General features: G+C 33.3%; 1 protein-coding gene and 1 long non-coding RNA gene across 2 annotated transcripts; one reads left to right on the forward strand and one right to left on the reverse strand.

Annotated features, from left to right (window-relative positions):
• Window positions 1-1,503: 1,503 nt before the first annotated feature.
• On the reverse strand, window positions 1,504-9,812 carry LOC105799379 (uncharacterized). The gene is made up of 10 exons (XM_012629909.2): window positions 8,795-9,812; window positions 7,633-7,763; window positions 7,433-7,495; window positions 7,176-7,265; window positions 6,488-6,653; window positions 6,179-6,368; window positions 3,284-4,110; window positions 2,274-2,819; window positions 2,114-2,179; window positions 1,504-1,759 (listed from the first exon to the last, which is right to left on the reverse strand). The coding sequence occupies exons 1-10, from the start codon at window positions 9,362-9,364 to the stop codon at window positions 1,652-1,654; spliced, it is 2,757 nt and encodes a 918-aa protein (XP_012485363.1). The 5' UTR covers window positions 9,365-9,812; the 3' UTR covers window positions 1,504-1,651.
• LOC105799380 (uncharacterized) lies at window positions 4,040-8,534 on the forward strand. Its single transcript, XR_001135559.2, has 3 exons — window positions 4,040-4,183; window positions 7,718-7,823; window positions 8,044-8,534. It is a non-coding gene; the product is annotated as an uncharacterized LOC105799380 (long non-coding RNA).
• Window positions 9,813-14,613: the final 4,801 nt, after the last annotated feature.

Genomic DNA, 14,613 nt, shown 5'->3' on the forward strand with positions numbered 1-14,613 from the left:
TAATTAAGAATAAATTATTAGGATATGTAAATATTAGAGTGCAGACGACATTGTTAAGAATTCTTTTATCTGGGGAAAACACTTTCCTTTTTTTTTATTATAGAAAAGGTCTGCCTAAACAACAGTCACTGAGATCCTTTCTTTCTTTGTCAGAGAACTGGATTAATTTATGCACTGATGGAGCAGTGAAAGTCGTGTTTGAAACTGCTGTAGTTAGAGGAGTCCTAAGATATGGAAATGGGGATTGGATTATGGTTATAATAGATTTTTGGGTAAATGCTTACTCTTTGATGCTGAATTGTGGGACATTCTTAATGGGTTGATCCTTATCCAAGATAAGCTATTTGATGACGTAATGATTCAAGCAAATAACTTAGAAGTGGTCAATGTCATACAAGACTCCTCTTTGATAATTTCAAATTCAAGTCTCGTTAGAAGAATTCATCAACTATTAGCGAAGATTAGACATTGGGTCATACAACATATTCCCAAGAAGTTGAATGAACTTGCAGATTGTATGGCTAAATTGGCTTTTGATATAGGTCAAAATTTGACAGTGTTTGAAAAGGTCTCAAGGGAGGTATTAGCAATTGCGCCTATGGTCAAAGCAAGTGTTAGCCTAGTTCAAAACTCTTCTATGTAATTAGTTTCTCTTAAGTTGGTTTTCTTTCCACAAAAAAAAAATGTTATTAGTCTAAACTACATAGGTAATTGTTCAACTATATATATATAAAATAATTTTAGGCACCCACAATAAAGAGTTAACAGTTTAAACACCCACGTTACATAGTTCATTCATTTTGGTCACTCTCGTTAAAATTACAAACGGTAAGCTGACTTGATAATTAAAAAATTAGTATAATAACAAATTTAGCCCTCAACTTTTACATATTATATCGATTTAGTCATAATTTTAAAAAATTAACCTTCAAAAATGATAAATGTTGTCAACTTTTACTCATTATTTATTTATATATATATTTAAATTTATTATTATATATTTTGGAAATATTTATGTATTTATTTAATTTTTAAAATTAGGATCAAATTGAGAATATTTGTTATTATACTAATTTTTTAAATGCCACGTCAACTTGTGGTTCGTGATTTTAATGAAAGTGATTAAAATGACCTGAACTATGTAAGTGTAAATAATAAACTTTTTATTTTAAGGGCCTAAAATAAAACTTTATAGATGAATGATTATTTATGTAGTTTACCCTTATTTTATACTTATAAAAACACCTTGGGTGAATATTATCTGAACTTTGGTTTCTAATATCGGTTTTAACTTAAAAAAAAGAAAAAACGAAAATAGGCCATTTTCACTCTGAAAGCGATGCTTCAAGTTAAAAAATCTCTCCGAATTTCAAATTTAGGTAAGTTTCTTTCTTCTTATTTGTAAATTAAACGATCGTTCTCAGCATTAAGTAAACTTCTATTTTCTTGCTGGTTTTACTTTTGCTTGTTGTAACTGTACAATATGTGTAAAAAGTTCTGTAATTTGTTTAATATACATTCAAATTTGCATCTTTTTACCTAAAAGTATATATATATATATATATATATATATATATATATCTAAACTCTAACGTCTCTGTAAAAATCGGTAAACAAAATGAAAAAGCAAAAAGAAATTTGTCGGGGGTATTCATGACGCCAAAGCAATCCAATAACTTGCTGTGCATGTACTTGTTGGAGTGCCAATTATCCGTATCCATACCCATTGCTTGTCCTGAACTTCCCGAATTTCTGCCAACTGCACCATTTAATAAATTTCATGACTTTCTTATCCATTTCTCAATACAAAGCTTAAAGCAAGGATTTTTCTTTTTCCATTGAAATTCTGTTGCATGTTTAAAGTTGCTTGATTGTTGTGGATCCCAGAAATGTTTTAATAGGAAACTTGAACAAAATAATGTAAAGAACTTAACTCGAGTGTTTGCCTAGTCTGTGATGACATTTTCTAGATTGATTTTTTTTCTTTTGTTTGTTTGTATGAAATGTTCATGAAATGTATTATTTACCTTTTATGTCTGTGTTTTGGTTGCTTAGGATAATCAGATGTTAGAAAATTACAAATATGGATGAATTATGGTCTTGAATTGCTTACTCTGCCATCTCTTAGCTCGAAAATAGCTGAATTTTCAGAAAGTGGAATTGGTCTTGTAGAAGCAACCTGTCCATATTTGTAGAGATTTTAAAAATCAGTTTAACATCACTGTTGTTGTAGGCATGCGGGAGTAAGTGAATGTGGATGGCTGGATACTAACCTTTGGGTCACAGTTGCCATTCGAATAATTTGGGTTCTCCATTTTTGTTTGATCTTCAGTATCTTTGTCTCTATCATGTGGGGAACCACTGTTTTTCCATCTCCATGTCAATTGGTCCATGTACCTTAGGTATACATTTCCGTCTGAACCTATCAAAAGCAGTTGATTACCTTTGAAGAATGGACCAGGAGGAGCAACTAAGTTAACATCTTTGCATGGAGTGCCATGTTCTACCCAGTTCCAACCATCCCATGCATTCCAGTGATATTCAACTAATCCACCATCTTCTGAAAGCATGAAAAGTGAACCCGTTAATGAAAAGAATGAAGGCCTTATAGCAGTTCCTGGCAACCTGGATAGAACCAAATGCTGAGATTGGTGATGCTCATGCCACAATTCAGTTACTTTGTTATACTGGTAGAGCCGACCATTTCTTCCAACAACAAACACTATATTCTCCCTAAAGATTTCTTGGTCTATTATGCATGCAAGTTTGGTTTCTGGAGGGTTTCGGCAATCTTTCCATTTGAACTTTCTCAAGGCAACCTACATGACATGTAAGGATGTTGGTTAGTGCAACACTTTGGGAACAAAGTAACGAATCTGAATCACTAGTTTTTGAAGACTAGATAATGGAATTATGTTAACATTATATATCTTACTCTAACTTATCTAGTAGTCAATTGCCCTTGACGATGCCATATCATTCTGGATACTCAGAATGTGGCTCTTCTTAAGGTATAATTTGAAAATTTTCTCTGGTAAGATGGTTTTAGGTATAATATGGTGAAAATGTGATAAACTGAGTCGGTACTTGAATATATAATTCAAGGCTTGTGTCTCTTATGAAAGAATTTCAGATGAAAAAGCAGCAGGCTTGTTATCTTTTCGTTTTGGCCTTTTATTTGTTTTTTCTTATAAGAGGAAAAGAAGAAAGAAAGAAAATCCTAAACGAACCATCCTGTAATTAATCTGTTTGCTTTTCCGATTTTAGTTTATTTGCTACTTACTGTGAACTGCAGTAGTCTTCCACTTTTGCTCACAAAAAAGAGTGCATCTTCTGCTGTGACTTTCAGTTTACCATCCCAAGGAGGGCCTGCCGTAACTTGTGTTCCTTTCCTCATTGCAGTGCAATTTATCCATGCTAGGTCATTTCCGCTCCTTTCTCTGATAAGCAGGGTTCCATACATGTCAACAAAAAATAAACTTCCATTGTAGTTTCCTACGGAACCTCTCATAGGTGTTGAATGGTCGTGCCTTAACCAGAGCCATACATTTTCAGTGTAAAGATATTCAAACGTCAAACCCTCATCTGTTACCATAAAAAATGATACACCTGCTTGCATCATCCTCAGTCGGAAATTAGTGCTAGTCCAGTTATCTGGGAAACTGTATTCTTTTGATGTTTCTGCAAGGGCACTCCTGGATGTGCTTGGAGATAAGTACTCTTGTTGTGCTTTATTACCCTTTCTCCTCCTTGTCAGGGATCTTGTATTACCTGCTTCGTTTGATTCATCTTTTATACCTGCTATGCAATTCATAGGTCCACGTTCTTCTGTACAATACTCAGCATTCCATCCTTCTGTCTCAGGCGCATCTAATATTGACCAGACATACTTAGAGGATACTTTTTTTCTCATGTTAAATTGATGTGTTGGCCCTGAATTCTCACCACCTAGGCTAGGCATATGTAACTCTGCAAGTCTACCGTCATCCAGTGCAAACAGGGTCCTGCCAAGTTGAAATCTTAGTCCTGCAATACCTCTTGCAGCTTTTGTGTTTGGTGGATGCATATGATTCAGCCATGTTACTGAGATTTGGTTCTCTTGAGCTGTACCTGTCTTCACATGTAAAAGTTAAATTGAGGATCTACTGTGGTTGCCAGATATCAAGAAGACTGTGACTAGCAGGTAATGAACATGCATCATTATCTTAAGACTACATAATTTCATACATTTTTCTGATCTTGCTTAGAGGTCTCATATAAAAGCCATGAATTCCCTGAATTACATGTGCATAAGAAAGGGCAACCCCATTTGTTTCCCTCGATGAGTTTACATGTTTTGCATGAGAAGTTGGTTCTAGGAACTTAAGATACTTATATTGTAGTTAGATAACTTTTTGTGGCTGACATTTGAGTCTTCTTCATTATTCAGTTAAACTCACTGATCTAAAAGTTGCTTTTCAAAGTCATTCTGTAACTTATGTTACTTCTAAACTTAATGTTGGTTGCTTTATCATCTACTCCCTCGTTGACTTTCTAAAGTCTACTGTCAAGGCCCCTTAACACATTTTCCTTTAGCTCTTTTCATGATTCTTCAGCTTTATACTGATAAGTGAATAAACTGATATATATATATATATGTGTGTATATATATATGTATGATTATTTAGGTGGGACTAAGACAAATATTTAATTTTGAAGGCCACCTGGTATATGTATAGTCAGATTGTGAAAATATCTTAATATCATTGATTTCCATATTTCGCAGTTACCTTTAATCTTAATATTTCTTCTCTACTTTTTTTGGACTGTGCTAGGTTCTCTCATGTTCTCAGATCATAACTGGTTTCTTGCAAGAACTACAATGGTGGTTCCTTAGAGTTAGAGGGGATGTTCAATAGAATTTAGAAGTATACTCTGATGTGGCTTGGAATGAGATTGTTATTGATATCAATAACTAGATGTCTGAAAAAACAGTGTTATTTGAACTTAGGGTTAGTTTTGTTTACGGGTATGTTTCCAACATGGACATGTTCAGATTCTTAAATGTTTTTTTTCCAAGATAGATTAATATATGACAAATGCAGGTACTTCAAGAAAATTGAAGAGTTGGAGTTACATAGCCAAAAAGAAGAAAAAGCTATTTGGGGACCATTCAACTTAACCTTATAAATAACTAATATGTTTAAAGTTACCATTCAAGGAAGATTATCTATCAAGCTATTGATTTTTTCCATTTTTAAAGGAAGAAGAGAAGATTGCTGGTACTTTTTGTTGGAGAATCTCATGGATTCTTTAGGTGCAAATATTGTAGTGCTGTAAATCTATAATTGTTTCAAACTTGTAGGGATAGACTGATATTTTGAGATAGGATCCTGATTTCTTTCCTAGAATAACTATTGTATCATTGGGAATAAGAAACAATAAATATTTATGTTATCAGAGCTAGGTATTCCTAAAAACTTTTCTCCATTCATTTACATCCTTTTGTTGAAACCTTAGTCTAAGAAAACTTATCAACCTTCATTGTTGAAACCTTAGCTCAAAAACCTATCTTCCTTCATTGCTGAATATCACCTTGAAAATGGCTAGAATCTGAAATAATTCCTCAAACACTTACTGAAATAGTCAATCAAATGGGGGACTACAGAATTTGAACCCTGCTTATCATCTCAATTGAAGAAACTATCTGCAATGGTTACAAATTGTCAATGGAAAAGGGAATCTAAGTCATTAGTCTGCTCCAACCATAATTGATCCCAAGTTCAGTGCATGGGTTGAAGAAGATTCCTTGATTATATGGTGGCTTTTGATTTCTATAGATTCTAAACTAGGTGGACCTTTTATGTTCCTTTCAACTACTTGAGAAATATGGGAGGCAATAGGTCAATCCTATTACAAGATCGATGACGTAGCCCTTATTTTTTGAGATCAAAACCAAAATATCAGCCACTAAGCGAGGTACATTCTTCAGCTGTAAATATAGTAGTGCTGTAGATCCATAATTGTTCCAGATTTGTAGGGATAGACTGATTTCTAGGGATAAACTGATTTTTTGGGATAGGATCCTGATTTCTTTCCTAGTGTAACTATTGTATCTTTGTATAAATAGAGGTACAAAGCTGTCATTTGGATAAGAAATAGCAAAGGTTTCTTCACTTTTTAATACTACTTGACTTACCTGAATGGTTTGGTATTCGAAACTCAAAAACTGATCCGGTGGATGTAGTGAGAAACAATGAGATGAATATTTCATTTGGTTCATCTTCCAGCAAGGGAGTAATAGATGTCAGGTGATGATCTTCTGGACTTTCATGATTTATCCATTTCCATTTCCTTTGATGTAGTCGTCTCTCTACCAACTTACCTCCCTATATATTAAAGGAAGTCCATTAGACATGACATTAAATTTAGGATAATAGGATATGTACGCACTGTGTTATTAGTTTGTAAGTAGCAGTGATATGGTAGGAATGTTTATGCAGAGTACCTTTGTTAGGAGAAACAAGGATATAGAGTGATCTCCAATCAAGCCATGTATGGTGCACCCCATGAGTGGTATTAGAGAACCTTCTTTTGATGTATCTACACTCTTTAGATGCTTTTTCCATGATGGCCTTGAGTTCTTATCATATTCATAGAGATCACCTGCAGAACTATTGCACCATTTCATGTTTAACCAACTTTGGTGAATCTTAAAAGTGAAATAAACAACGGGTTATAGTTTATACTCTGATAGCAACATGCATAGACATTTGTGGCATTCACACATAACTCTTTCTTTTATACCTTAGGATCTTGTTTTGGAGAAGCATTTTATTTTATTGTGCATTCATTTCTCCATTTGACAATGCTTTATAATTTGGTTAAAAAATAGTCAGAAGTTAATGGCAAAATAACATTTGCGAAAAATAGTGGAATGTTCCACAAAAAATTTTAGCTTTTGACTATCTTTGAGTCAAATTTGAAATAGCAGTAAAATTGCACCTGCACCTGTTCAAAGTTGAGCTGTAAATTTGATCCATCATCTTAAGTAGAGTAGGAATATTGAACCTTATACCAAAACTAATAACATATGCCTTGTTAGACTAAAGATTTTCAATATCTCTTTGCTGGATAAAAAGTAAGACTAGAGGATTTTGGATGTTTCTGTACTTCTGGAGAGAAAGGGAGAGCACCTTATTGTATATACAACTTCTGTTCTAATTCTAGCTGCATCAGCAATTGCTGCGACATCTGCTCCTGGTGGCCGGCCATGATTCTCCCACCTGCTCTATATTTACAATTACAACACATAAGCCATACTGTATATTAGAGTCTGCTATTGAAATCTGAATCTCATTTATAGACTGGCATATAAGAATTGAGTCATCAATGGTAGCAACGGATGAAGTTCTCTATTTGCTTTAAGACTTTGAAAGGAAAAGGTTTCTACCTTGGAGGTTCAACCTCACTGAGTTCTAGCAACAAGCCGTTCTTTGTGCAGAAATAAACTCTCCTACATTGAGTTCAGAAAAACAACGAAACTGTTAGTAGTGGGAAATTGCATACATAATGCAATGAAATTTGATCACGCCCCTCTATCATTTGTTATTCCCTGAAACAAAATTCTTGATGTTGAATTAATGTACTTACTGTCCATCATATGAAACAGTACTGGACTTTATTTGAATCACTGAACTCTGTTCTGCTTCTTCATTTGTACTTTGATTGAATGCAGGTTTGAACTCCACCCATATTGGTTGCAAGTTGTCACCGAGTTGCATCTGAAAAAAGGAAGATAAATCAGCCTATAATAACAAGGAACCCTTGTGGTCACAATACAAGTACGTGCCTTTTGCAAGATTTTGTGTTATATTATTCTGGCTACGGATTCAAAAAGTTGAGGATGGGGTTTTAAAGTATTCTAAGCTAAAATAATAGAAGTGGACAATTTACTCTGAAATCGTTTGTTTTCTGGATTTTAAGAAGTGAGCTTTTTTGGGTTTGGTATATTGGTTAATTTTCAAACATGTTAGAGTGAAACTTTGCTCCTTTCTGTTTCAGTAAATTGATTATCACTTGAGCTACAGAAGTCCAATTGAGGCGATTCAAGATGTGTTGAGAAGCTAATTGAAAGAGCTACAAGTTCAAAAAGGCAACTTAGGCTAACTCCACTTGGGTCAAACACAAGATCATGTCAAAATTCATGTGCTGTTTTTGGTCGAGGTTTTGAGTTCTTTAGGGAATATGAGTTCATGTAAATTTACCCCCCACCCATGCACGCATCACACTATCCCACTTTCCTCCCTTTCGTGTTCAACCATACTGTTGGTGTGTTCTGTATTGGTGTCAGCCTTGTTACCTGTTAGCTATGATTGAAATCTATCTTTATACCGGTGGAGTTGTGCCTGAGGCTCTCCATTAATGTTATACATATTTCAGAAATACCGTTGGCCCATTGGATTCCTTTCCTACTTCCCTTTGTTCCAAAATAATTGAAATTTGGCTTCATGGTTTTCTATATATGCATGACCATCAAAGTCGTTCTATGTGCATGCTATATTTCTATTCTGAAGCTCTTATGGACATTAAAATACTCATCAGAAGATTGTATAAACTTTCTAATAACTGGCACATACATGGGAGAGAAAATGATCCAAATATAGTTTAGTTGAAGTTTACTTTATTCATTACCATAGGAAGAAACTCATCTCATCCAAATTTAGGATAACCAGAAGTTTTCACAATGCAATCCTGTAAAGTTCATACTATTTCATCTAATGTAAAATTTAAAACAATTGGTATTTAGTGGTACCTGGTATAGATTTCCTTCCTCTGAGATGGCAAGAATTGTCTGGTTGACTATCAAGACTGAGACTGCAGAACCTGCGGATAGATGCAAATCATGTGGTGCTATAACCCACTGAACTCCATTCCAGAACCTCTCATAGATAGACCCACTTTCACCAGTGACCCAAATGGATGTATCAGACATTTTAGTCAAGGAGATTCTTTTTCTTTGAGGCAAAATTGCATAAGAGTTTTCATCCAGTCTTCCAATATTTCCATCCTTCATTTTGTTGTTGTTTTGGTTAGAAGCATCTTTTTCGTTTCCTAAGTTCTCTTCTTTGGTCCCTTTTTTTTGATCAATCAAACCCACTTTATTACAGTTATCATTAACGCAAGATACAAGATCAAAAGGAAGTTTCACTTCAACCCATCTGTTGGATTGCTCTTGAAACTCCCAGAACCGATCTGTTTCCTGCTCGAATTGCCTAGTCGTTTGTTGAACAAACTGTTTGCACAAAGAAGCAGAAGTGAAAAAGGCAAGATAGCTTATTGACAAAAGGACCCAGATGAAAAGTTTTAAACGGAATATAAACATGGCAGCTGAAGAACCTTAGAAAAGGGAAGATGAAGCTAGGTATAACGGAACTCTACCAAACTAAGATATTGCTGATTTTGTCATAAGCAAAATTAGGTTGGTTTTTACAGTTTGTGGTGCCCCATATGGACCCCTTAGGCAAAAAGGCTATCGTAAAGTACTTAGAGGACACTACAGCTGCTCCTTTCATGGCCTCTCTATTGCCACGAGTGCCTGAGAAAGAAGATCATGGCAGCGGGGGCCCCTGGAAGATGGAGTAGAGAAATAGTTACAGCTATCCCTATATTGCCGGGCATCTTTATCAGTAAACTCGCAGCAAAGTCAAGCTTCTACGTTTGTTTTGGTTAGCTTGTTTTTCTACCCTGCATTTGTTGTTGCAGTTAGTGATGCTTTTTTCTTACCTAATGACATAGAATTTGTGTCACTCTTGTAATAACTCGTTGCCATTTTAAAGTTTAAACAGTACGGTTAAACATGATGTTGGAAAATATCTTTGGCTGCTTTTATGAAGTAAATCCTGTTCCTGAAATTCTATACTAACGCTTAGATTTCTTCTTGTTTCTTACATGTTTGCTCAGTGATCAAATGAGCTTACAACTAAAGCCACTTGGTCAATACATGGGGCGGGGGTCCACTAGCTTCCTTGATTACTTGGTTCCAAGTATATAAATCATCAAAAAAAAAAAAAACCTTTTATTGTTAGATCGAATGGTTAAGAGTTTGATGTCCTTAAGTAAGGTATTCATTTCGATTTTTGTTTATGGAAAAAACATCATCGGAAGATATTTACCCCTTTTGTTTAGAGGTCTGATCCTAAATTTAATTAGAACTTAATGATCATCGTATATTGGAAGGTCTCAGAATAAAAAAGAAGAAGAAGAAGAGAGTTTCCAAACATGGAGATCGTGAAAAGCTTTTTCTATTGAGTTGAGTGGTTAAGAGCTTGGTACCCCTTAAGTAAGATTTTGGGTTTCAATTTTTGTAGATGGATAAAGTAATATTGAGAAAAACTTGCTTCATATTTAGAGATTTAATTTGACTCGACTTTAAATTTAATTAGAATCTAATGTAATTATTAGATAAGAAAAGGTGAAAAAACTTTGATTGAAACTCCTTTATATTTTCATTTAACTTGTGGGATGGGAGTCTTGGCATGTGTCAGCTGAGGTATGATGTTACCAAATTTCTATGGTCATTGGTAAATGAAAGTGACTCATCACAAGTTGGGTTTATTTAATGACATGAATTTTCTCGCCCGCTTCTTTCAAAATAGTTTCATTTTACAATACAAATATGAGATAATCGATACATGAGGGGTGTGAGAGCTGTCATCATCCATGCATGGTCCACATATCATGATTGGCCTTTTCAATTTTGGTAGCTGAGATGTGAACTCCCTTATGGCACAAACCATGTTGTGGGTACAGAATATTCAATTGATGTTTTGAATATCATGGGGGAGGGTGCCAAGAAATGGGGTCTATAAGGCCTTGGGTTAATAAAGTTTTTATTTATTTATGTGTATTAATAATGTATAAACTAATTACTTCTATCAAAGAATTAATTTATAAACTAATTAAGTCTACTGTGTCTGATGTGCATGCATATAAGATATTAGAGCATTGATTATATGAAAAATTTTCAAAGAGAATATCTATAAGGTAGATATGAGATTAGTTGATTCCAACTCCAAATAACATCAATTTTGAATTATAAAATGATATGCTCCTAACAAAATATAGAATTTGACTGACAGCCACTTTTATTTAAAGAGAAAAGCAATTTGATTTCTCTAATTTAATTATGGTTGATGATTCAAGAGCTTGGAATAAAAAGTACTATATTTGTTACAAGTATACTATAAATATATATATTTGAATAATCACAAGTATCATTAAATGTCTTAAGTATATAATTGGGCATGATAGGTCTCAAACTTGAGTACTCAATACTCAAGACCTCGTTATCATATTTGTTAAAGTAATACCAAAAATAAAATAATTTTGGGTACTAACATAAAATAGACCAAAAAATAATTTAAAATATGACATGATAAATTATTGATATAGTAAAATTTATAGAAAGATATAATATTTCAATTACAATTAAGAATTATGAGAATGACATAAATACAACATGATTAGGTCATATATGTTTTTAAATAATGATATCTCCAAAAAGAATGTCATAACAACTTTTAGGCCGTCAAACTATTTTTAAAAATAATATCAGATTTTTATATATTTTTTTATTTAAATGACTTATAAAATTTGTCATATTTAATAAAATATTAAAATAAAATAGAATTCATTAAAATAATTTCTGTTAGGCATACAAAAATAAAAATAAAATTAATTTGAGAGTACAATTGTTAGTCGTGTGAAGAAGATGTTAACTCTTTCACGACACTTTTATAAGTAAAATTATCAATTAATCACGTGTGATTTGAAATCTTGAAAAAAATTTAATGTTAATATTCAAAATAATTTCTTTTCTAAAATAAATTTATCTTATTTCAAACATTCCTTTGATGAATAAATATAAGATGCTCTTTTATTATCCTTATTAAGATACAATAATTTATTATCACTTGAAAATATTACCAACATCAACTCGATTCGAATAATTTCAAAAGACGATACAATATGACTTAGATATCTTGAATTCCATATAACTCAGATTCAACCTCACATAATACGATCAATTGATTTAATAATTTCTAGAGTCTCTCACAATTACAATTCACCCATTTTCAGATTTACATATCATTAAGGCGGATACTTTTCATACCACACAACTATATATTTCTTTTCAAAGACTTATTCAATTTTTTCAGATATCATACTCAATCCTTAATCCTTGTACTTCCCAATACCTTATCTTAGAAATACTTATTACAAACTAATATAATTTATTCATATCTTACCATAAAGAAGTACATTCACATCTTACCAGGCATTCTTGACAGATTACACCATACAGGCCAAACAGAATACGCCATACAGGCATCATACATAATCTTGTGATTATTGTCTCGACAGACTTCACAGAAGATGCCATTGGTCTTTACCTCATGGTCTTATACAAAGTTTCATGTATCACGATCTGCCATTTCGATTTATACATTATCGAAGGCTATGCCATGAACATATATACAATCATATCACATTATGTCATAGGTCTTAACTACATGGTCTTATACACATTCTTGTATCGCGATCAAACTTTCTAGTACATCTTACTGAAGGCTACATCATGAATGGCTCCAATTCATACCAAGTTGCCATGGGCTTCTAGCTCATGGTCTTACACTTAATTTCAATAGATGATATGCCAGTCTAGTTAGCATTATAACTACCCTACCAAAGGCTTCACAATGGGACATTTCTCATTCTTACTTACCCAGATGATCGTATTTTTTATTGACATTCTTTTCGCACCATAACTATACCTGCACGCTTACCAGTCAATATTCTTCTCAATTAGAACTTTACACATATCATAGTAATACATACTTCTTCCTTACTATGATCATACATTTACTGATTATTATAGTTATCATCATTTTTATATATATATATAATTACTTTTACTTAAAAGATTTGCACAAGAGAGTTAGGGTAGAGACTCACCTAATTCTTATCCACTGCAGTTTTAGGCTCCACTATTATTACTCTTGTACATACAAATTACTTATCATCTCAATTGCTGACAATCTTATGCAAAAACCTTATACTCGTAGTCTTACTGTTCAGATACCATACATAGATTTACTCATTCAAAACTTAACATGCAAAGCTGGAACACTTATTACTCATTCTTATCCACTACAATTCTAGGCTCCACTATTATTACTCTTGTACATACAAATTACTTATCATCTCAATTGCTGACAATCTCATGCAAAAACTTTATACTCGTAGTCTTACTGTTCAGATACCATACATAGATTTGCTCATTCAAAACTTAACATGCAGAGCTGGAACACTTATTACTCATTCTTATCCACTGCAGTTCTAGGCTCCATTATTATTACTCTTGTACATACAAATTACTTATCATCTTAATTGCTGACAATCTCATGCAAAAACCTTATACTCGTAGTCTTATTGTTCAAATACCATACATAGATTTACTCATTCAAAACTTAACATGCAGAGTTGGAACACTTACCCTGATATGATATAACCACTGACCTTTAAAGAACCATAGCTTTAGGATTATCAATGAAGAGATATATTCAGACTTAAAGAAGGAATCAGTGAATACCACTTAAGGGAGAGGAAGAAGAAAAGAAGAACCCTTTTCAGAACTCATCTCACGCATACAAATATGACACAACTTACTAGTGGAATTTAACAAGTGTTATATATTTCAGAATTTACCTTTTTAATGGCCTATAGTTTCCAAGAGAAATATAATTAAGTACTTCGCATTCACAATTATCAAGCTAGGCTATCTAGTTTATTTTTAACCAAGTTACTTATAATCTGATTAGCACAGTATCCTAAATAAACCAAGCGTACCATACCTTTAGCGAATACTTATTTCATACTTACCTTTTATCCATTAACACAAACTTCTCCTTAATATAGCAAAATATCATGAAATCAAATTCTTACTTACTCATGTGGCGGTTACTATACGCTCACATGTATACGCCAAAACAATCACTTGGATGGTTAACACTATGCCAGACAGATTATTTACTACTATATGCCAAAACTATGGTCTCGTCATACTTGGGGTGTTACAAGTAGGCTCCCTTTCGGCTGTCATAGCTACTAAGAAAGAACGATGTTTTGGAGAAAATTTGTCACAATTTACATAATGTGCTATAGGATAGAAGATACCTAAGGACAAAATTGGTTTGAATGAACGTGCAGACGGGTTATTCATTGTGCAATATATGTCACAAAATCTCGTAGTCGAGTAGAAACTTCTTTTGTTCTATAACCATCGTTATCAAATTGAGTCACTATTGAATTCTCAAGTACCTCACTTTTTTTGCCCTCATTTAAGTCACCATTAGCATGGTTGGTGATACAAAAAGGAGCACTCTGTACTAGATTTAGTTGTGCACCCTCCTTACTAACACCAACAAATGAAAATTCATATTCAAAGAACACAACATCTCTCGATACAAAATACTTTCCTATATCAAGATCATAAACTTTCCACCTTTTTTTTCCAAAAGGATATCCTACAAACATACAACGTTGACTTATGCTAGCAAACTTGTCTTTCTC

Source organism: Gossypium raimondii, chromosome 9 (assembly GCF_025698545.1).
Source record: "Gossypium raimondii isolate GPD5lz chromosome 9, ASM2569854v1, whole genome shotgun sequence".
NCBI lineage: Eukaryota > Viridiplantae > Streptophyta > Magnoliopsida > Malvales > Malvaceae > Gossypium > Gossypium raimondii.